This window comes from Chlamydomonas reinhardtii, chromosome 6 (assembly GCF_000002595.2).
Source record: "Chlamydomonas reinhardtii strain CC-503 cw92 mt+ chromosome 6, whole genome shotgun sequence".
NCBI classification, from domain to species: domain Eukaryota; kingdom Viridiplantae; phylum Chlorophyta; class Chlorophyceae; order Chlamydomonadales; family Chlamydomonadaceae; genus Chlamydomonas; species Chlamydomonas reinhardtii.
Genome location: NC_057009.1, coordinates 8,960,610 through 8,976,212, shown reverse-complemented (window position 1 = coordinate 8,976,212; position 15,603 = coordinate 8,960,610). Strand labels below are relative to the sequence as shown.

Here is a 15,603-nt window from a genome sequence, read left to right as displayed (position 1 = left end):
TATTGTACGCAGCCCCGCACCTTCAGCCCATTCAGGAACAGGCCGAACAGCCCCGCCTCGTCTCAGCCCCGCACACTCAGCCCATACACTTAATCAGCCCACATACCGTACTTACTCAGCCACGCATCTTCAGCCCATCACCCATACACAGACCGCACTGTTCAGCAGCTTCGTCCGAACAGCCCCGCCTCGTCTCAGCCCCGCACACTCAGCCCATACACTTAATCAGCCCGCATACCGTACTTACTCAGCCACGCATCTTCAGCCCATCACCCATGCACAGACCGCACTGTTCAGCAGCTTCGTCCTCAATCTGCCGTTGCCTCTGGGCCACATATCATGGTTGCAGTCAGAGAGTTGCAGGGAGTCGCACAGGCACCAGGCACAAGACAACGGGACCAGAACACAAGTCCTCAGGGAGGGCTTAGTCCAGTTGTTAGCGCTGCGTCTGAGTCCGGGGTTGGGGCTGGGTCCAGGGGTTGGGGCGCTGAGTCCCGAGGGAATCAGGCTGAGTCCAGAGGTTGGGGGCTGAGTCCAGTGGTTTGGGCTGGGTCCAAGTGTTGGGGGTGAATCCAGGGGCTCAAGGCGTGCCAGAGCTGAGTCCAGGGGCTGAGTCCTCTCTCGGGGCTGAGTCCGGGATAGGGTTTAGTCCAGTAGTTAGGGCTGAGTCGGGGGTTGGAGGGCTGAATTCGAGGGCTGAGTCGGGGACTGGAGGGGGATTGGGGCTGAGTCTCAGGGCTCATTTTACGGGCTGGTCGACGAAGGTTGGCCTGGGACTACTTGACTTCGCGCCTCCTTTTCCTCGGTCACCAGGCCCACACATACTCGTGAATGCAACTAGAAAGTAAAGCCCCGTCTGCCGATTGAGGCACGGCGCTGTACGAAGTCGGATGCATGCCCCTGGGGGCATCTTGTGAATGCAGGGCCCCTAAGACCCTAAAAGATTCACGGCGCGCTAGGCTGGCATACGCCTAACAAGCCAACATGGCAACTCTAGAAATAACCAGTGAATAACTTACTCAGTCGGCCCCGACGTGCCCGTCTGGCTGCCTAGCTGCTCGTAGTATCATAGTATGTATTCAGGCTGAATAAGAATTAGTTGGTGTTGCAGGCGGGGCCTTAAGGACCTGAACAACTCAAACAATGCCCCTTGATGAACTGGTCACCATTGCGACCTTTGTTATGTGGGGTACTATCTATGGCTACAAGCAGGTTGCTCAGAGCGCCAAGCAGCGGTGAGCTCGCATCCTGGCCCTCACTCGGGTTGAGACTGCAACGCCCAATGGCCGGTGTTTTAGGGCTGCCCCGTTGTAACTCATTGAACTGTTACGCTAACAGGCGTGAAATGGCAGCGAAGGGCGCGCGGTTGCAAACTGGGTCCCAGGATGACGGTGCTTTGGGTGTGTATGGCGAGGTAAGACCCCGCAGACACAAGCTTCGTGCTCATCTGCTCCTCATCGGTATACCTGCGACTACGTGCGGGGTGCTGCACGACCCTGTGTTTACAGTCGTTACATGGCGCGGCGTCCAGACAAAGTTAACAGCCGCCCGACGCGTGTACATGGCCGTAGGTGTTCCGGCGTCGGGAGCCGGATGCTCCGGGGCAGGCGGGGCTTGCGGGTCTGGTGGCGCTGGGGACGGACGACAGCGCGCCGCTACTGTTCCAGCGCAACACCGGCGGCCCCCCGCTGGGCCTCAAGGAGCTGGCCTCAGCGCGGCGCCTCTCAGCTGCCACCGTGGCCTCCAGCACGCACCTGGCGCTGGGGCTGCTGGGCGCCATGTACGGCTGCACGCAGGGGACGACGCGCAAGCCTAGCGGCAGCGACGAGGCCGGCAGGGAGGCAGCTGTGTGGGCGCCCGGCCTTGTGGTGCGGCATCGGCGTGGCGGCAGTGTGGGTCTGGGCCTGGGCGCTCTGGCGCTGTCCGCCTGTGGCAGCAGCAGCTGTGCTACCCTGGACACACTGGCGCGCTGCTCCTCCTCCGCCAACTCCTCCGCTGCCAGCACTGGGGGTGACGCCAGTGCTGGGGGCCCGGGCAGCGAGGGCCCAGGCATGGAGCCGTGCGCTGGCTCTCTGGCTGGCGGCAGCTGCAGCGGCCAGGAGGACCGGGAGGACCGGGAGGAGGAGGAGGAAGAGGAGCGGGAGCTGACCGCCCAGGAGCAGCAGCTGGCTGAGCTGCGGGGCCTGGCCTCCTCGCTATTCGCGCTCATGACCACCAACCTGGTGTTCTGCAGCAGGGAGGCGGGGGCGGAGGAGGCAGAGGCGGGGGAGGAGGCGGACCAAGACGACGTGGAGGCAGCGGCAGGGTGTCCCTGCTGCAGCGCGAGCACTGGGTCGGCCTACTCGCCCGGCCCCTCCTCCGCAGCGGCGGCCGGCACCTGCTCCTCAGCCACCTCGCCCGGGGCCGCCTGCAGCCCCTGGGCGGCGGCGGCGGCGGCGGGCGCTGACGCAGTGGCGTCCTGCCCCATGGCGCCACGTGGCTTTGACCTGCTGCGGGTGCGCAGCAACATGTCGTACGCGCTGGGCGCGGCGGCGCAGGACCCTGGCGGCGCCAGCAGTGACAGCGAGGACGACGGCGGGTGTGGCGACGCATGCGAGCGTGCGGGCAGCTGGGGTGGCGCAGGGGCAGGCGCCGGTCAGGGCCGGGTGGGCCGGCGGCGCTCTGGGCGCTGTGAAGGCGTGTATCTGCCGGCCTGGAGCAGCCTGTCCTTGCTGGCGGGGGCGGCGTCACCCGGCGGGGCAGCGGCTGAGCAGGAGCAGCTCGAGGCGACTGTTGCGGCCGGGTCGCCGCCGTCGGAGCCGCAGTCTGTGGAGCAGGCAGGGCCGGGGTCGGCACCGCGGCGGGTTCTGCTGGCGGCCGCGGAGGCGCTTGAGCCCGTCCTGGAGTCGCCGCAGGAGGAGAATGAGGAGGTGGAGGGGCAGCAGCTGGAGTGTGCGGGCCGCGCGGGGCACCCCCACCCCCACCCCCAAGTGGAACTGCCCGAGGTGGCAGGACAGCACCCACTTGCCGCAGCTGCTGGGCCACACCCAGTCCAGGCAACTGCGGTGCCGCTGTCACCGGTCCCAGCCTCTCACTGCCTTGCCGCTACTGATGCGGAAGCAGTGGAGTCGGCAATGACATCCTGTCACGGTGACACCTCATTGTGTGACCCAGCGCCGCGTGCTAACACGTCATCGCCGTTCGCCGCGTGCTGCCAGCAGCCGGCAGCAAATATGCTTGTGGAGACTCCTCACACCACGAGAGGTGCGAGCGCAGGTTCCTGTGGGCCCCAAGCTGACGCGGTGATCACGGCAGCAGTCAGTGCTGTTGATGCTGCTGCCGCGCCCGCCCCCTGCATGCCGGCGGCTGGCAGATCCCTTGCGGCACCCAACAGCCGAGCCACGCGGCACCTGCACACACCCACGACTGCCAAGAGCCGTACCGCTACGCGCGCTGGCAGTGCGGTCACCCCTGTGGCCAGCCCCACCTCAGCTCCTGCACCGCTGTTGTCCTCCCGGTCCGCCGGTACCCTCCGAAGCTATGGCCTTGTAGGTGCCGGTGGAAGAGCAGCTGCAGTAGTTTGGGGCGCTCCTGCCTTGTCTCCTGCCTCTACCTGCTCGGTGCACAGCCCCAGCCCCAGCGCCCTCACGTCCCCCGCGGCCCAGCTCCACACACCAAGCAAGCCCTTGCCGGCCGCCGCACGCCATGTGCCGGCCGCATCCGGCAGTGGTAGCACGGCGGGCCCCCAGCTGCGGCGGCAGTCCAGCACCGGAAGCAGCTGCAGCAGCCACAGCTGCAGCAGCGTCAGTGTCAGCGCGGCGGGCGCCACACCGCGTCAACAGCGCCAGGCAGCGTTCGCGGCTGTCGCAGCTGCCGCCGAGGCCTCTCTGAGTCTGAGCCGGCGGCGGCAAGCGCGAGAGCAGCAGGCAGCTGAGGCCGCAGCCGCCTCACCTATCCCTAGCGGCGGGCGCAGCGGGGCATGCGGGGGCCAGCAGCTGCCACTGGTTGGCGGCGCAAGCAATCCCGCCCCGGCCGGCAGCCCCGGCCCCGGCCCGGGCCCCAGCCCCAGCTATTTGCGCTCCACGGCCGCATCAGCCGCCCGTGCCGCAGTCGGCATGACGCCGCGGGCTGCTGCAGTGCACTACAGTGCCGCCGCCAGGCAGTGACGACTTGGGGCTGGGGCTGGTAGGGCGGATTGTGTTTCGCCCGGGCGTCTCCCCTGGCTTAGCACCAGACAGCAGCTCGTCGACGTGCGGACCCATCATACTTTTGCATGCTCTTGAGTGCTGTGCCGCATCAGGGTGGTATGTGGCCTGCTTCAAAAGTACAATGTGCTGAGAGGGGCTGCCGGCCGGGGACAGGGACAGGCTTAGGGCTGGCACGTGTGGCCTTCGGCCGAGCGCCAGGGCTGCTTTTAGTGAACCGCTCCCGCAAACATGGTGGTCTAATGCGCGGTTGAACATGAAACACACACTGTGCTGGCACTTCAGGCCTCAGTCCCTCGAAGGCTATGTTCTGGCTTAAGTGCTTTACATGATGAATGGATAAGGTTCCAAGTACGCTCTTGCGGTTGCATAAAGATCTCGTCTTGGTGGGACAGGGGCAGTCGGTTGAGGGCCTGCAGGGGCTGCTGCTGGTTGGCGGGTTGGATCGTGTTGCAATATATAGTCCGCGTTGCGAGCGCGTGCGCTAGCGCGTAGCCGTACCGGTAGCCACAATTGTTGGGTGAATCAGGCTCGTGCATGGACGGTGCGCCTTCCATTTTAAGCACGTGTTTGTGTCGCAGTGGACAGGCGTTTGACATGACATTGACGTATATCAAGCAATTGGTCCTGGACTGGATTGCTAAGGGGTGCACGGCCAGGTGTGTTGGCTGGGTCGGATTGTAGTCGGAGAGCCTCCAGTCGCGGGTGCCTGCGGGCAGGCACAGGCGAGTGAAGCTGGGGAGGGGTTTCGGACATAAGGGGTGGTGCCATGAGCTCGGCTAGGTTAGGCGCGCCCGCGCGGGAATGCCGGCTCCAGTTAGCCAGGCGTGAGTTGTTTGGGAGCTCGATTTACAATGTGTATCGCCATAGTACATATGCAATCATGTTGGTGTCAAAAGTTCGCAGCCGGGGAAGAGCCCCCGACCCGGTCAGCGTGCGCAAGCGCATGCAGAGATGTTCACTATATGTACTTTATCGGGTTAGTTTCGGGGTCTTGTTTTGGATAATAAAATGCGTTGATGAGCATCTGTTCACGCGCGTCCCTGACGAAGGCCGGATTAGATGCTATCCGATGGGCGTGAAGGGCGGCATCTGGACCCAGGCGCGCGAAAGAGAGGAGGTACAACAAGAGCGGGCGTTTGATGCCGCGCGCGCAGCGCCGGCTTGGGAGCGGTTCGAGTCCTGAGCGGCGTGGGCGACATCGTAGCTGTTGTGGGGAGGGCGCTGGTGGCAGTTGTGACTAGGTTGTCCCGGGAGCACCAGCAGCAGCAGGGGGTCGGGTGATGAGGTGGGGCGCCGTGTATGGAGGTGGCATCCTGTATGTTTATCTGGGCGCTTCATTGCGTCAAGCTAATCGAGTTTTTCACAGGTTCCGGGCCGCCCTCACCCCGGTTAGTGCACGTGCTTGAGTGATGTGCCGCGTTAGGGTGGGCCTGATGGGCGCGTGGTTTCCATGCTAAGTGGATGACACGTGTTAATTCAGCAGTACGTCATTATGGACAAAATTACAGGACTCGAAATGGCGCGGGCTGCTTGCGGGCTGCTGCTGGGCAAGGCAGTACTTCAGTCGGACACAAGGCCACTGGCGGTCTTATTGCGTTGTGCTGTTGGTGGTGCAGAAGGCAATTCCGGAGGTGTGCACAGACGCGGTTGTACCGCGGCGACACGACTTCAGGACACGCTTGATGAGTTTTGTGCAGGAACTACAGTTCGTTAGTTGCGACCATGGAGAGTAGCAGTGATGTGCGGCTAGCTACAGCTCGGAGTAAAGCATTGCATCAGCACTCTGTATGACCAACCAGGTGGTGACGTGTAACGTAGACGGCCAGGTAGTGACGTGTAGCGTAGACGGCGTGACGCAGTCTAAGCTACGGTACGGGGCAGATTACATGGATTGAGTACTTGGAAGCCTCGCGAGGGCCCACACGGCCACACCTACCTGCAGCGCCAATCGGCGAACAGGGCAACGGCTCTAATGACCCCTGGCGCTGGTTCCTCACCAACCAAGCAGCAGCCCAAGCCGGACGGCAGCACGCCCAGAGGAGGCCAGAGCGTCTTCACCTCGCAGCATTGGGAGGAGGCCACCTCTGCGGCTCGAAAGCTGCGCAAGTAGAGCACTAGTCATATGGCTTCACAGCTTTGCCTGGCCGCGCAGGATTGCTCGCGGCGGGCGGACTCCCGCCGCGTGCGTCCGAGTCCGCGCCACGGTTGGCCTGTGACCCCTTGCTCCACACATGTTGTACTACCGTCAGCGCAGTACGGCACGGCGCCTGCTCTCACAGTCGCCTCTTCCGCCTACTCCCGCTCCTCCTGGCGCAGCGCTATCCTGGAGCGAACCCCACGGACAGGGGTGTTCCTGGGGGGCTTCGCCCCCCCCCTGGAACGCTTCGCTGGGGGGGCTCAGCCCCAAAAAAGCTGTAAAAAGCACAGTAAAAACTCGTTGCACAGTGAAAAGCTTTCTGGGCGTTATAAGGGCCCATCAGCCGGGGGCACTGGTACTTACGGGGACAGGATAGCATGCATGCTTGTGCACACCACCTTGTAACCAACAACAGCAGCAATATGGATATGGATCTAGCAGCATGGAGACGAAGGGTCTCAGGGCCGTTGCAGCAATGAAACCAATTACAGCATCTGTTAGACTTTCGTTCTTGATGCGCTTATTCCCCTGATCGCCCCCTTTTTGATCGAGTCAACAAGGTTGCGATATTACAAAGAAGGGACAATCCGACCAAGCAAGGGTGCCCGTGCACCCAGGTCAAGAGGGACCATCTCCGGCCCGAAAGGAAACCACCCTCCCCCCAGTTGGCTACCGACCTTCCACAACCGTGCAACAGGTCTTCGCGTAAAGCGTGTCTCGGCAGCTGCACAGCGAGTCGAAGCTAAGCCCAAGCCCGCCAAAGCCCCACCAACGTACAGCAAACCGCACTAGCGCACGAGGCGCAATCAAACCGGCGAGGCGTCAACGCAGGTACACCGGGCACGTAGTCCGGCGACGCCCACGTCGACGCCCCACACCCACAGCGCACACACCAGAGGCACACCGCTCCCACCACCCACGAGCAAATTAAGGCGAGGGGGGCGGGGAGCCCACATCATCAGGCAACACTAGCAGCACACAGTCACCCGCACCCCGCGAGAGGAACGGATGGTGCGCAGGCACCGTGGCCCAGGCTTTCGGGCGGAGGCCGAGACTGACATACGATTGCAGCCGGCCCCAGAAATCAGCAATAACGGACACACTGACGCGCAGGACTTCCGCCGACGTCAGAGCCCGACGCACACGCAAGCCAGTCATAATCACCTGCTGCCGGCCCGAGTCAAGGGCAGACAGCGCAGCCAAACACACTACATCCCATACCGGCGGCGCCAGCCCAGCAGGCGGCTGCACCAGCCAAAGGTCAGCACGGGAGAAACAGTCATCAGCCGTGTCAGGAGGGGACCCCAGCATTGCCATAGCCATGTTCTCCCGCAGCGCCCGAGCAACAACACAGTCCCAAAAGTAGTGCCGGCGGTCCCCATCACACATATCCCGCCCACACGCCCGGCACAGGGGCATTGCCACCCCAGCTGCACGCTGGGCGGCATTTTTGGGGAACGACCAGCACGCATTGGCCGCCACCCGCCACAACGCTTCCTTATGATAATTTTCCCATTTTAACGCCCACAAACGGGCCAGAGTGCCGGCAAAGGCGCCGGCAGCCGCAAGCGCGCCGTCCGCAGAAACACCAGCATCACGCACATACAACAAATGTTTAGACCGCAGCGCCGCAACCTGGGGGCCCAGTTGCATGGCCGTTCCTGCCTTCACGGAGTAGTTCAACAGCAGCAGAGGCGGGCCCCCGTCCAGGACCCAGCCCAGTCCCCGCACCACCTGGGTCAAGGCCCCCGCCGCCGCCTGTCGCACGGCATCCGCAGGAAGCGGCATGAACCAGGCCCGCCCGCGAGCCAGTCGAGCCGCACGCGCCGCGGCCTCCCAGCCACCTGGGAGCAAGGCCACCGCCGCGGCTATGCGTTCCGCCGCCGCCAGGGGCGACGCCGGCCCCAGGAGCGGCGACGGCAGGTGCCGCCGAGGTCCCCATCCAAGCACAGGCCGCCACACGCTCGTCAAGTACAAGTCCAACATCGCCTCACCAAACCTGGTGCCCCACCCACCCGGGCGGGTGTGGGCAGCACGCACGGCCTCTAACTGGTCATGCGCCGCCACCAACTGTCCCACATACACAAGGCCCGGCAGGGCAAATAAATCGGCAAACGCCACGTCAAAAGTCTGTGCACCATCACACAATGCCGGATTCGCCCACAACGGCACATGATACACCCAGTCCCCAGCCGCGGGCGGCGCCACCAACGTGATAGGCGGCAAGTGGGCGACCGCCCCCAACAGACGCAAAAACGGTTTGCACTCAGGCGTAACCAACTTGTCCAAAACACGTGACGGGTCGCACCGCACCAACAGGCGCAGTGGCGTGGCCGCTGGATGGCGTGCCCGCAGCCAAGCCTCCGCCACCTTCGTCCACGGCGGCACAAACGCCAGCAAACCACACGCGCCCAGCACACACCGCACCGCCAGTCCAGCTTGCCGCGCCTGCACGTGCAGCTGAAGAGGCAGCAGTCCTACACCACCCAGAGCCGGCGGCACCTGCATGATGTCAAGGGACACCCCCACCGGACGAGCATGGGGTGCAACCGCATACTTAGCCGGCGACAGCCGCCGATCAACAACCGCCGCCACCTGGCCTAACAACTTGCCAACCGGCGCCCACGGCGACGGGAACCCCGCAAACTCCAGATGGTACAGGACCTTGCTCAGGGCATACGCCGAGGCCGCCGCCGCTCGCCCAAACATAGAAACAGGCATACGCACAATCAGGCCAAGCACCCCCACCACCCCGTCAAAAGCCACAGGCGGGGTGGCCGTATGAGTCAACAAGCCCCTACTGCCAGCTGACGCCCTCCACACGGCGTCCGCCGATTACACGTGCATGCACTGCCCACATGTGCCCAACACGTCTTCCTCACCCTCTGCTGCTCTGAGGCCGCATGTGCACCTCCGCCACCCATAGCACTTCCTGCATGACTGCCCTGCTCTCCTGCTTAGACTGCCCTGCTCTCCTGCCGTCTTCGCCTGCTCTCTCCCTCACCAAGTAACAAACACACAATTGTTGCAGTTGAAGCCGCCAAGGCTCCGCTAGACTGAAGGTGAGGTGACCTGCACGTGGAGAGCTCGACAGGCCGCCGCAGCTGCGTCAGCAGCCCCTGCTCCGGCCCGTGCCGCCACATACATGTCCCTCAGCGCTGCGCACGCATCTAGCTCGCATCCTACCGAGCCACTCCAATTTCGTCTCTGTCCAGACGCGAATGAGCCCAATTATACCACGCCTATAAATTCCTCCGTGCTTCGCTTCACGTGCTAGAACAAGGAGGTGGCTGCCTTAGGGAGGCAGGAAAAGGGCTGCAAGCCCTCCCCTCCCGGGTCGTTATCAACCCAGCCACCTTGACGCGGGCGCATACTAAGCACACGCCTCTATGTTGGGGGCCTTTGGCATCCCCGCAAATCCGGACGTGGCCGGTTGGGTGGGGTGCACAGTCCGTGCTAACCCGCAGCTAACAAACTAGTCACGTCACCCACTGAGTCACGTCACCCACTGAGCCACTGATCCCCTTGTCACTGAGCACTGAGCCTTCCACACTGAGCCCCCTGTCACTGAGCACTGAGCCTACCTCAATGAGCACTGAACCACTGAGCCTGCCTTACTGAGCCTTCCACACTGAGCCCCTGTCACTGAGCACTGAGCCTACCCCACTGAGCCACCATCACTGTCCCATCGCACCCCGGACAGGGGTGTTCCTGGGGGGCTTCGCCCCCCCCCTGGAACGCTTCGCTGGGGGGGGGGCTCAGCCCAAAACTAGTATAATGTATGTTCTAGGACAGCTCCGACTAACCCCACGTGCTAGTAAAATTGCACGGTCACAGCTGAATGCTCTTCAGCTCTTTGCATTGGCAAAGAATCCAACAGGCGTCAACCTAAACGATAAGTGTCACGCAAAAGCAATGCTCCGGTGCTGCCCCCGCGCACCCGCTTCGCCCCGACATCCTGCAGGCGGCTGTCCTGGCAAAAAGTCGTACGGAAAAGCCAAACCAATGACACATCCTATTCGCACCTGTACGGTACGTTGTGCCTCAGGCAGAGATTGGACCGACAAATTTCAACAAGCAAACAGCGGCCCCACTCTATCCAGACAAACCTCATCTGGGAGACATGGGCAATACAGCTCCCGCCTGCTGCGTTGGCAGCACAGCTGACTCAGTTATCACAACAGCAGTACAGTGCTCCACAACAGACTAACTGCACATTCACGTTCCGTATCTGTTACTTAGGTTCCTTGCACAGCGCACCTGCCGCGCTCTGAGCGGCAGTAGCCCACCCATAGCTATGTATACGCTTACCCTTGTTGTAGCCAACCCCCGCGGGACCGCAGACCGGCGGTGTGCGGACGGTCTAGGCCCCCTGTCCAGCAGTTGCTGTGGCAGCAGCTGCCGCACTGGCCGCCACCGCCGACTGCGCGGCCGGTGAGCGCCACATGCAGTCGGGGGCTGCGGGCCAGCCCAGCACGCAGCACAGCGGCTCCACCTGCTGATTGTAGAACACCTCCAGGGCGGCCGAGGGCAGCTGAGGCACCGACACAGGGCCACGCAGCCACAGCACTGCGGCAGGTGCACCCACCGCTGCCGCCGCCGCCGCCGAAGCAGCCCCTTTTGGCAAAGCGCCCTTCCGAGCACTGCCGCTGTGGTGGCCGGTGGAGCTTCTGCGCTGTCCACGCGCGCTCATTGTTCCCGTCTCGTTCTCATCCTCGGACTGGTCTACATCTGAGTCATCCTCGTCCGCAGCATCTTCGTCTCCTTGGTCCTCGTCGTCCTCACTGCCGCCCTCAGTCTGCTTCCGGCCCCGCAGCTTCCTGCGCAACTCCGCCTCCAGCGCCCCCCTGCTCCACACCGCCGGCTCCTGCCGCAGCAGCTGCAGGTCTGCGGGCGTCAACACAAGCGGCGGCACCACTACGGCGGCGGCGCCACCCGCACTGCTGCTGTCAGCGGCACGTGAGCCGCCGCGGCGCTCCAGGATGTCCTGCATGCGGGCGGGCGCGTACAAGTGAGTGGCCATGTGTGCCACATCGCGTGGTGGCAGGCAATGTTATTTGGGGTTGTCGTGAGACCCGCCGGTCGCCAAGCCCTGCAGCCCCACGCCCGGCCCCCACTGCCGCTGCATGCTGTGGGTCCCGCACCTGGATGGTGTTGACGGGCGCCGGCAGCAGTGGCACCTCCAAGTCCACTCCAACAGCCTCGCCCGCACCAGCCTCCGCACCGGACACGGCGCCGGACAGGGCGCGTGACTGCACCCGCCGCCCCGTACCGAGCGCCGCCTCCTGTTGTAGCAGCCGCTGCCAGTCCCGCCGCCGCCGGGTCGCGCCCGCCTGTGCGCCCGCCAGCCAGTGGTCGAACTCGTGCGGCAACAGGCCGCGGGGCGCGGTGGGGCTGGGGCCGGGCGGCGCCGTGCCTCCACGCAGGCAGCTGAGTTTGTCCATGGCGGCCAGCAGGCAGCGCAGGCCGTCTCGCCGCAGGTCGGACGAGCCGGGGCCGTTGGGGATGGCGGCACTCACATTGAGGTAGTCAGACCTACACGTGCCAGGGGTGGTCACCGTGTTGAGCATGATAGGGGCAAGCATTGCACCGTCTTGCCACCCACCCTAGCCCTTGGTCTCGGTGTAGTGGGAAATGATTCCAAATACCACCCATACCCATCCATCCACCTACCCACCAGGGTATCTTGTGCCCCGACGCGACTGGGTCGTACGTGGCTCCCTCCCGGCGCAGGAAGGGCGCCTCACAGGGCACCCAGGGCCATACCACCACCCGGTTCAAAGCCAAGCCCAGACGCATCAGACCCTGGAGGGTTGGAAGGCAAGGGAGGTGAGCAAACAGTTGGCGACACGCATATCACACACACGCACACGCACACGCGCACGCGCACGCGCACGCGCACGCGCACGCGCACGCACGCACATACACACACACACACACACACACACACACACACACACACACACACACACACACAAACACACACACACACACACATGCGACGGGTAGCAGCGCGCTCGCAATGAGCTGCCGGACCTTTCCCCTGCCTCGCACCTGCATCAGCGCAGTGAACTCGGCTCCACTCATGTCGGGCCTCACCACCCCGGGCGCCAGCGCCAGCAGGGCCGGCATGCCTTCTCCTGCCGCCTCCGCTGTGCCCAGGTAGGCGTAAGGCGCAGCCACAGCAGCAGCAAGCATGCGCCGCCGCCGCCCCACCCGCCGCGGGCCCCCGCCCCGCGCTGCCAGCGCCGCCCTGGCCCCCGCCGCAGAGCCCACCAGGCCAACGGCCGCCGATCCTACTGCTCCAATGGCTGTTACGACCACGTCTGCACCTGCTGCTGCCACCTCTGCCTCCGCCCCCGCCCCCAGACCCGCCCCCGCCCCCAGACCCGCCGCTGCCGCCGCGCCGCCCATGTCCAGGCTCCAGGCGCGAGGCACGCCCACCGCCAGGTGCACCTGCTTGTTGAAGTCCCCCGGGGTGAGGCCGGCGTGCAGGTGGCTGACCAGGGCCGGCAGCTGGCCGGTCAGGTGCGAGTTGTAGTGGCCCTCCACGCCTGCATTGGCGCCCGGCGCACTGCCCCAGGTGTTGGCCACCCAGGGCGGCAGGTAGGCGAACCTCTCGGGCGGCACCGCAGTCGCCGCCGCCTGGTCCGCGGGGTTGTAGGGGTCGGGGAAGTCGGGCAGCACCTGTGGCTCACCCTCTGGACCGGCGCCCTCGCGGAAGAGCTCCCGCAGCGCCGCCGCCGCCTCGGGCAGTGGCCCCGGCGCGAAGGGCAGTCCGCCGCGCTCCGACGGCCAAGCGCCGCGGCCGTGCGGCACGTGCAGCAGCGCACTGGTGACGTCGGCGGTGGCGGCGCCGCCGGAGCCCAGGCGCAGTGGCGGCGGCACGGGGAAGGGGCTGACCTCGTATGGCCCCAGCTGCTGGGGGCCGCGGGGGCCGGTGGTGCGGTACAGGTGCAGGTGCGGCGCCTCCCAGGCGGAGCGCTCGGTGGGGGTGCGAGTGTGGTAGAACAGACACTCCAGGACCTGTGAGGGGCGGGGCAGGAGGGTGCACCTAACAAACAGCAAAATGATCAACGGCAACGGAGCTTCCAGGTTAGGGCGCCATTTACTCGTCGCACATGGCCGGGTACGCGGGGGCGGGGGGCACAGGGCCAAACAGCTCCGCCAGCCGAGACCATGTAGATTGCGGGCCCCCGCACCTGCGGCGTGCCAGTGACCGCGCTGTGCACCGCATCTGACAGACTGAACTGGTCGTTGCACAGGAAGCCGTCCATGATGCCCGTGGAGCTGTCGTTGGGGGACAGACCCACAGCGGCACGCAGCGGCCGGGCGTCAGCGTACCTGCGGCCACGTTGGTGGGGGGCGCAGTTGGGTCAGGGTCAAGAGGTGGGGGAAAGGAGCACATTCCACGTCCCACGTGGCAGCAGTGAGGCACGCGGGTTGCAAGTTGCAGATGTGCCATTCTCGCTCATTCCGCCCCCACCATCTCGCGTTCTTCAGTAAGTTGTCGTACAGCAGGAAGGCCACTGGCCCGGTAGCGGAGGCGTTGTGGACGTAGTAGAAGCTGGGGGCAGTATGCAGAGGGACGGGTGTGCACAGGGGGACATATCACTTGTAGAACCGCGCACGGCCGTTCACCCCCACCGGCCGCCCTGCCTACGCCCTGACCACCGTACATTGTGGCTTTCCTCACAGTCCTCACCCGCCGTTGACGTTGAAGTTGCCCTCTCGCTGGCTCCACAGCTGCACGCCACTGTAGGGCGGCTGCCGCATGAGGCCGTAGAAGTCGCCCAGGGGCAGGGTGTCGGCGTCCACTGCCAACACGTGGTAGCCCAGCCGCACAGCGCGGGCGGCTGCAGCGGGGCAGGCCGATGGGATGAGGGCGGGCGTGAGGGTTCGGGTTTCTGTTGTAAGGAGCTGGCGGGACGGGTGGCGAGTTCGGTGTATCAGTTGGGATTGAGGGTGTGGGACCCGTTCCTCGGGCTCAGCAACTGCCCCGGGGCCGTATCGCCTGCACCCGGCAGCCCCAACCCCGCACCTGTGTAGTGGATGAGCCATTTCTCCAGCATGCCCCTGCGCAGTGGCACACCGCGTATGATTGCGCACGCCTGTGCTTCTCCCCTCTGGCACAAACCTATGCGCCGGTTCCGTACGTCTGGACCACGTCAGAAGTACTGCAGGCATGCCTTGACAGCCGCTGGCAACAGCTGCGAAGGCACACGCTGTTGCACCCTCCCTCCCGCGCTCTGCCCCTGCGCCCCCTGCGCCTTTTCTTCTCTCCCCCTTTCGCTCACTTGCAGCCGCCCTTCTGGTCCACGATCCAGCCCACTCGCTTGCGGTCCTCGAACCAGCCGCACCCCAGCAGCGGGTGAAAGGCGCCGCCCGCCTCCAGCCGGCGGCAGGGCTCGGCGGTGGGGTTGACCAGCAGCACGTGGCCGTAGCCATGGCGCTGCCAGCGGTGCAGCACCTGCAGGAGGTGTGAACAGGGGGGTGGGGGTGGGTGCCGGAGGTGTGGGGCACCGATATCACTGCGGAGGAGCTCACGTGGAGCACGAGTTAAACAACTCGCCACCTGTTTTCGGCGGTTAGGATCGTTGGTCCGCCGAGCGCTGCGCAACTCCTTTTGTGAATGCACTAACCTGGATTGCATCTCCGAGGTCGGCGTGGTGTGTGATAATGATTTCGCGCTTGAACGACAGTTGCTTGAGCGCAGTTGCGACTTGTCGTGTTGTATCAAGCGGCCCCACATAACTTTGCACATGTCCATTGCTGCAATAAGCGCCACAGCCGGTGTACGTCCGCGTCTCACTCGCGGTGCGCTCTTGGGGCACTACTTCGCCCGCCGCTTGAGCGCTCGCCTCAGAAAAGCGCGCCAAGCAGCTCCATGCCCAGAACACCAAGGCGAGAGGCACCAATTTCACGAGTGGCATTTCTCCGATTCTGATGGCAGGTCGTGCAGCCGGGGACAACTTTGCTCATCCGAGCCTCAATGCCCACCGTTGTGTGGCGTGCTTGCAGGAGGCCTTGTAAACATGCGCTGCAATCAAGTAGCTTGGTCATAAGCTACTCGTTTATGTGAAACGTGGAGCGATATATGTGGGCCCCACGCACACGCGCCCGGCTCTAGTCAGGATTCGCACAGTAGTCGAAGCAGCGCGGCCCTTAAAATCGCATTCAAGCTGCGGGCGTCACCCAAATTCTGAAATTGTGCCTCATGATCCCGATTGCGGACTGGTCATTCTGTCGGGCAAATAGACTTGGTCGGGCGCACAAAAC

At 64.3% G+C, this 15,603-nt stretch overlaps 2 protein-coding genes across 2 annotated transcripts; one reads left to right on the top strand and one right to left on the bottom strand.

The window, feature by feature from the left end:
- Nucleotides 1-957: 957 nt before the first annotated feature.
- CHLRE_06g311550v5 (uncharacterized protein) lies at nucleotides 958-6,323 on the top strand. Its single transcript, XM_043063804.1, has 3 exons — nucleotides 958-1,235; nucleotides 1,339-1,414; nucleotides 1,572-6,323. Exons 2-3 carry the CDS (start codon nucleotides 1,346-1,348, stop codon nucleotides 4,143-4,145), a joined length of 2,643 nt encoding a protein of 880 aa, XP_042924510.1. The 5' UTR covers nucleotides 958-1,235; nucleotides 1,339-1,345; the 3' UTR covers nucleotides 4,146-6,323.
- Nucleotides 6,324-8,425: 2,102 nt separating this feature from the next.
- CHLRE_06g311500v5 (uncharacterized protein) lies at nucleotides 8,426-15,587 on the bottom strand. The gene is made up of 10 exons (XM_043063803.1): nucleotides 14,967-15,587; nucleotides 14,622-14,794; nucleotides 14,366-14,400; nucleotides 14,030-14,180; nucleotides 13,811-13,891; nucleotides 13,527-13,668; nucleotides 12,379-13,350; nucleotides 12,002-12,129; nucleotides 11,469-11,859; nucleotides 8,426-11,311 (listed from the first exon to the last, which is right to left on the bottom strand). The coding sequence occupies exons 1-10, from the start codon at nucleotides 15,255-15,257 to the stop codon at nucleotides 10,688-10,690; spliced, it is 2,988 nt and encodes a 995-aa protein (XP_042924509.1). The 5' UTR covers nucleotides 15,258-15,587; the 3' UTR covers nucleotides 8,426-10,687.
- Between the last annotated feature and the right edge of the window lie 16 nt (nucleotides 15,588-15,603).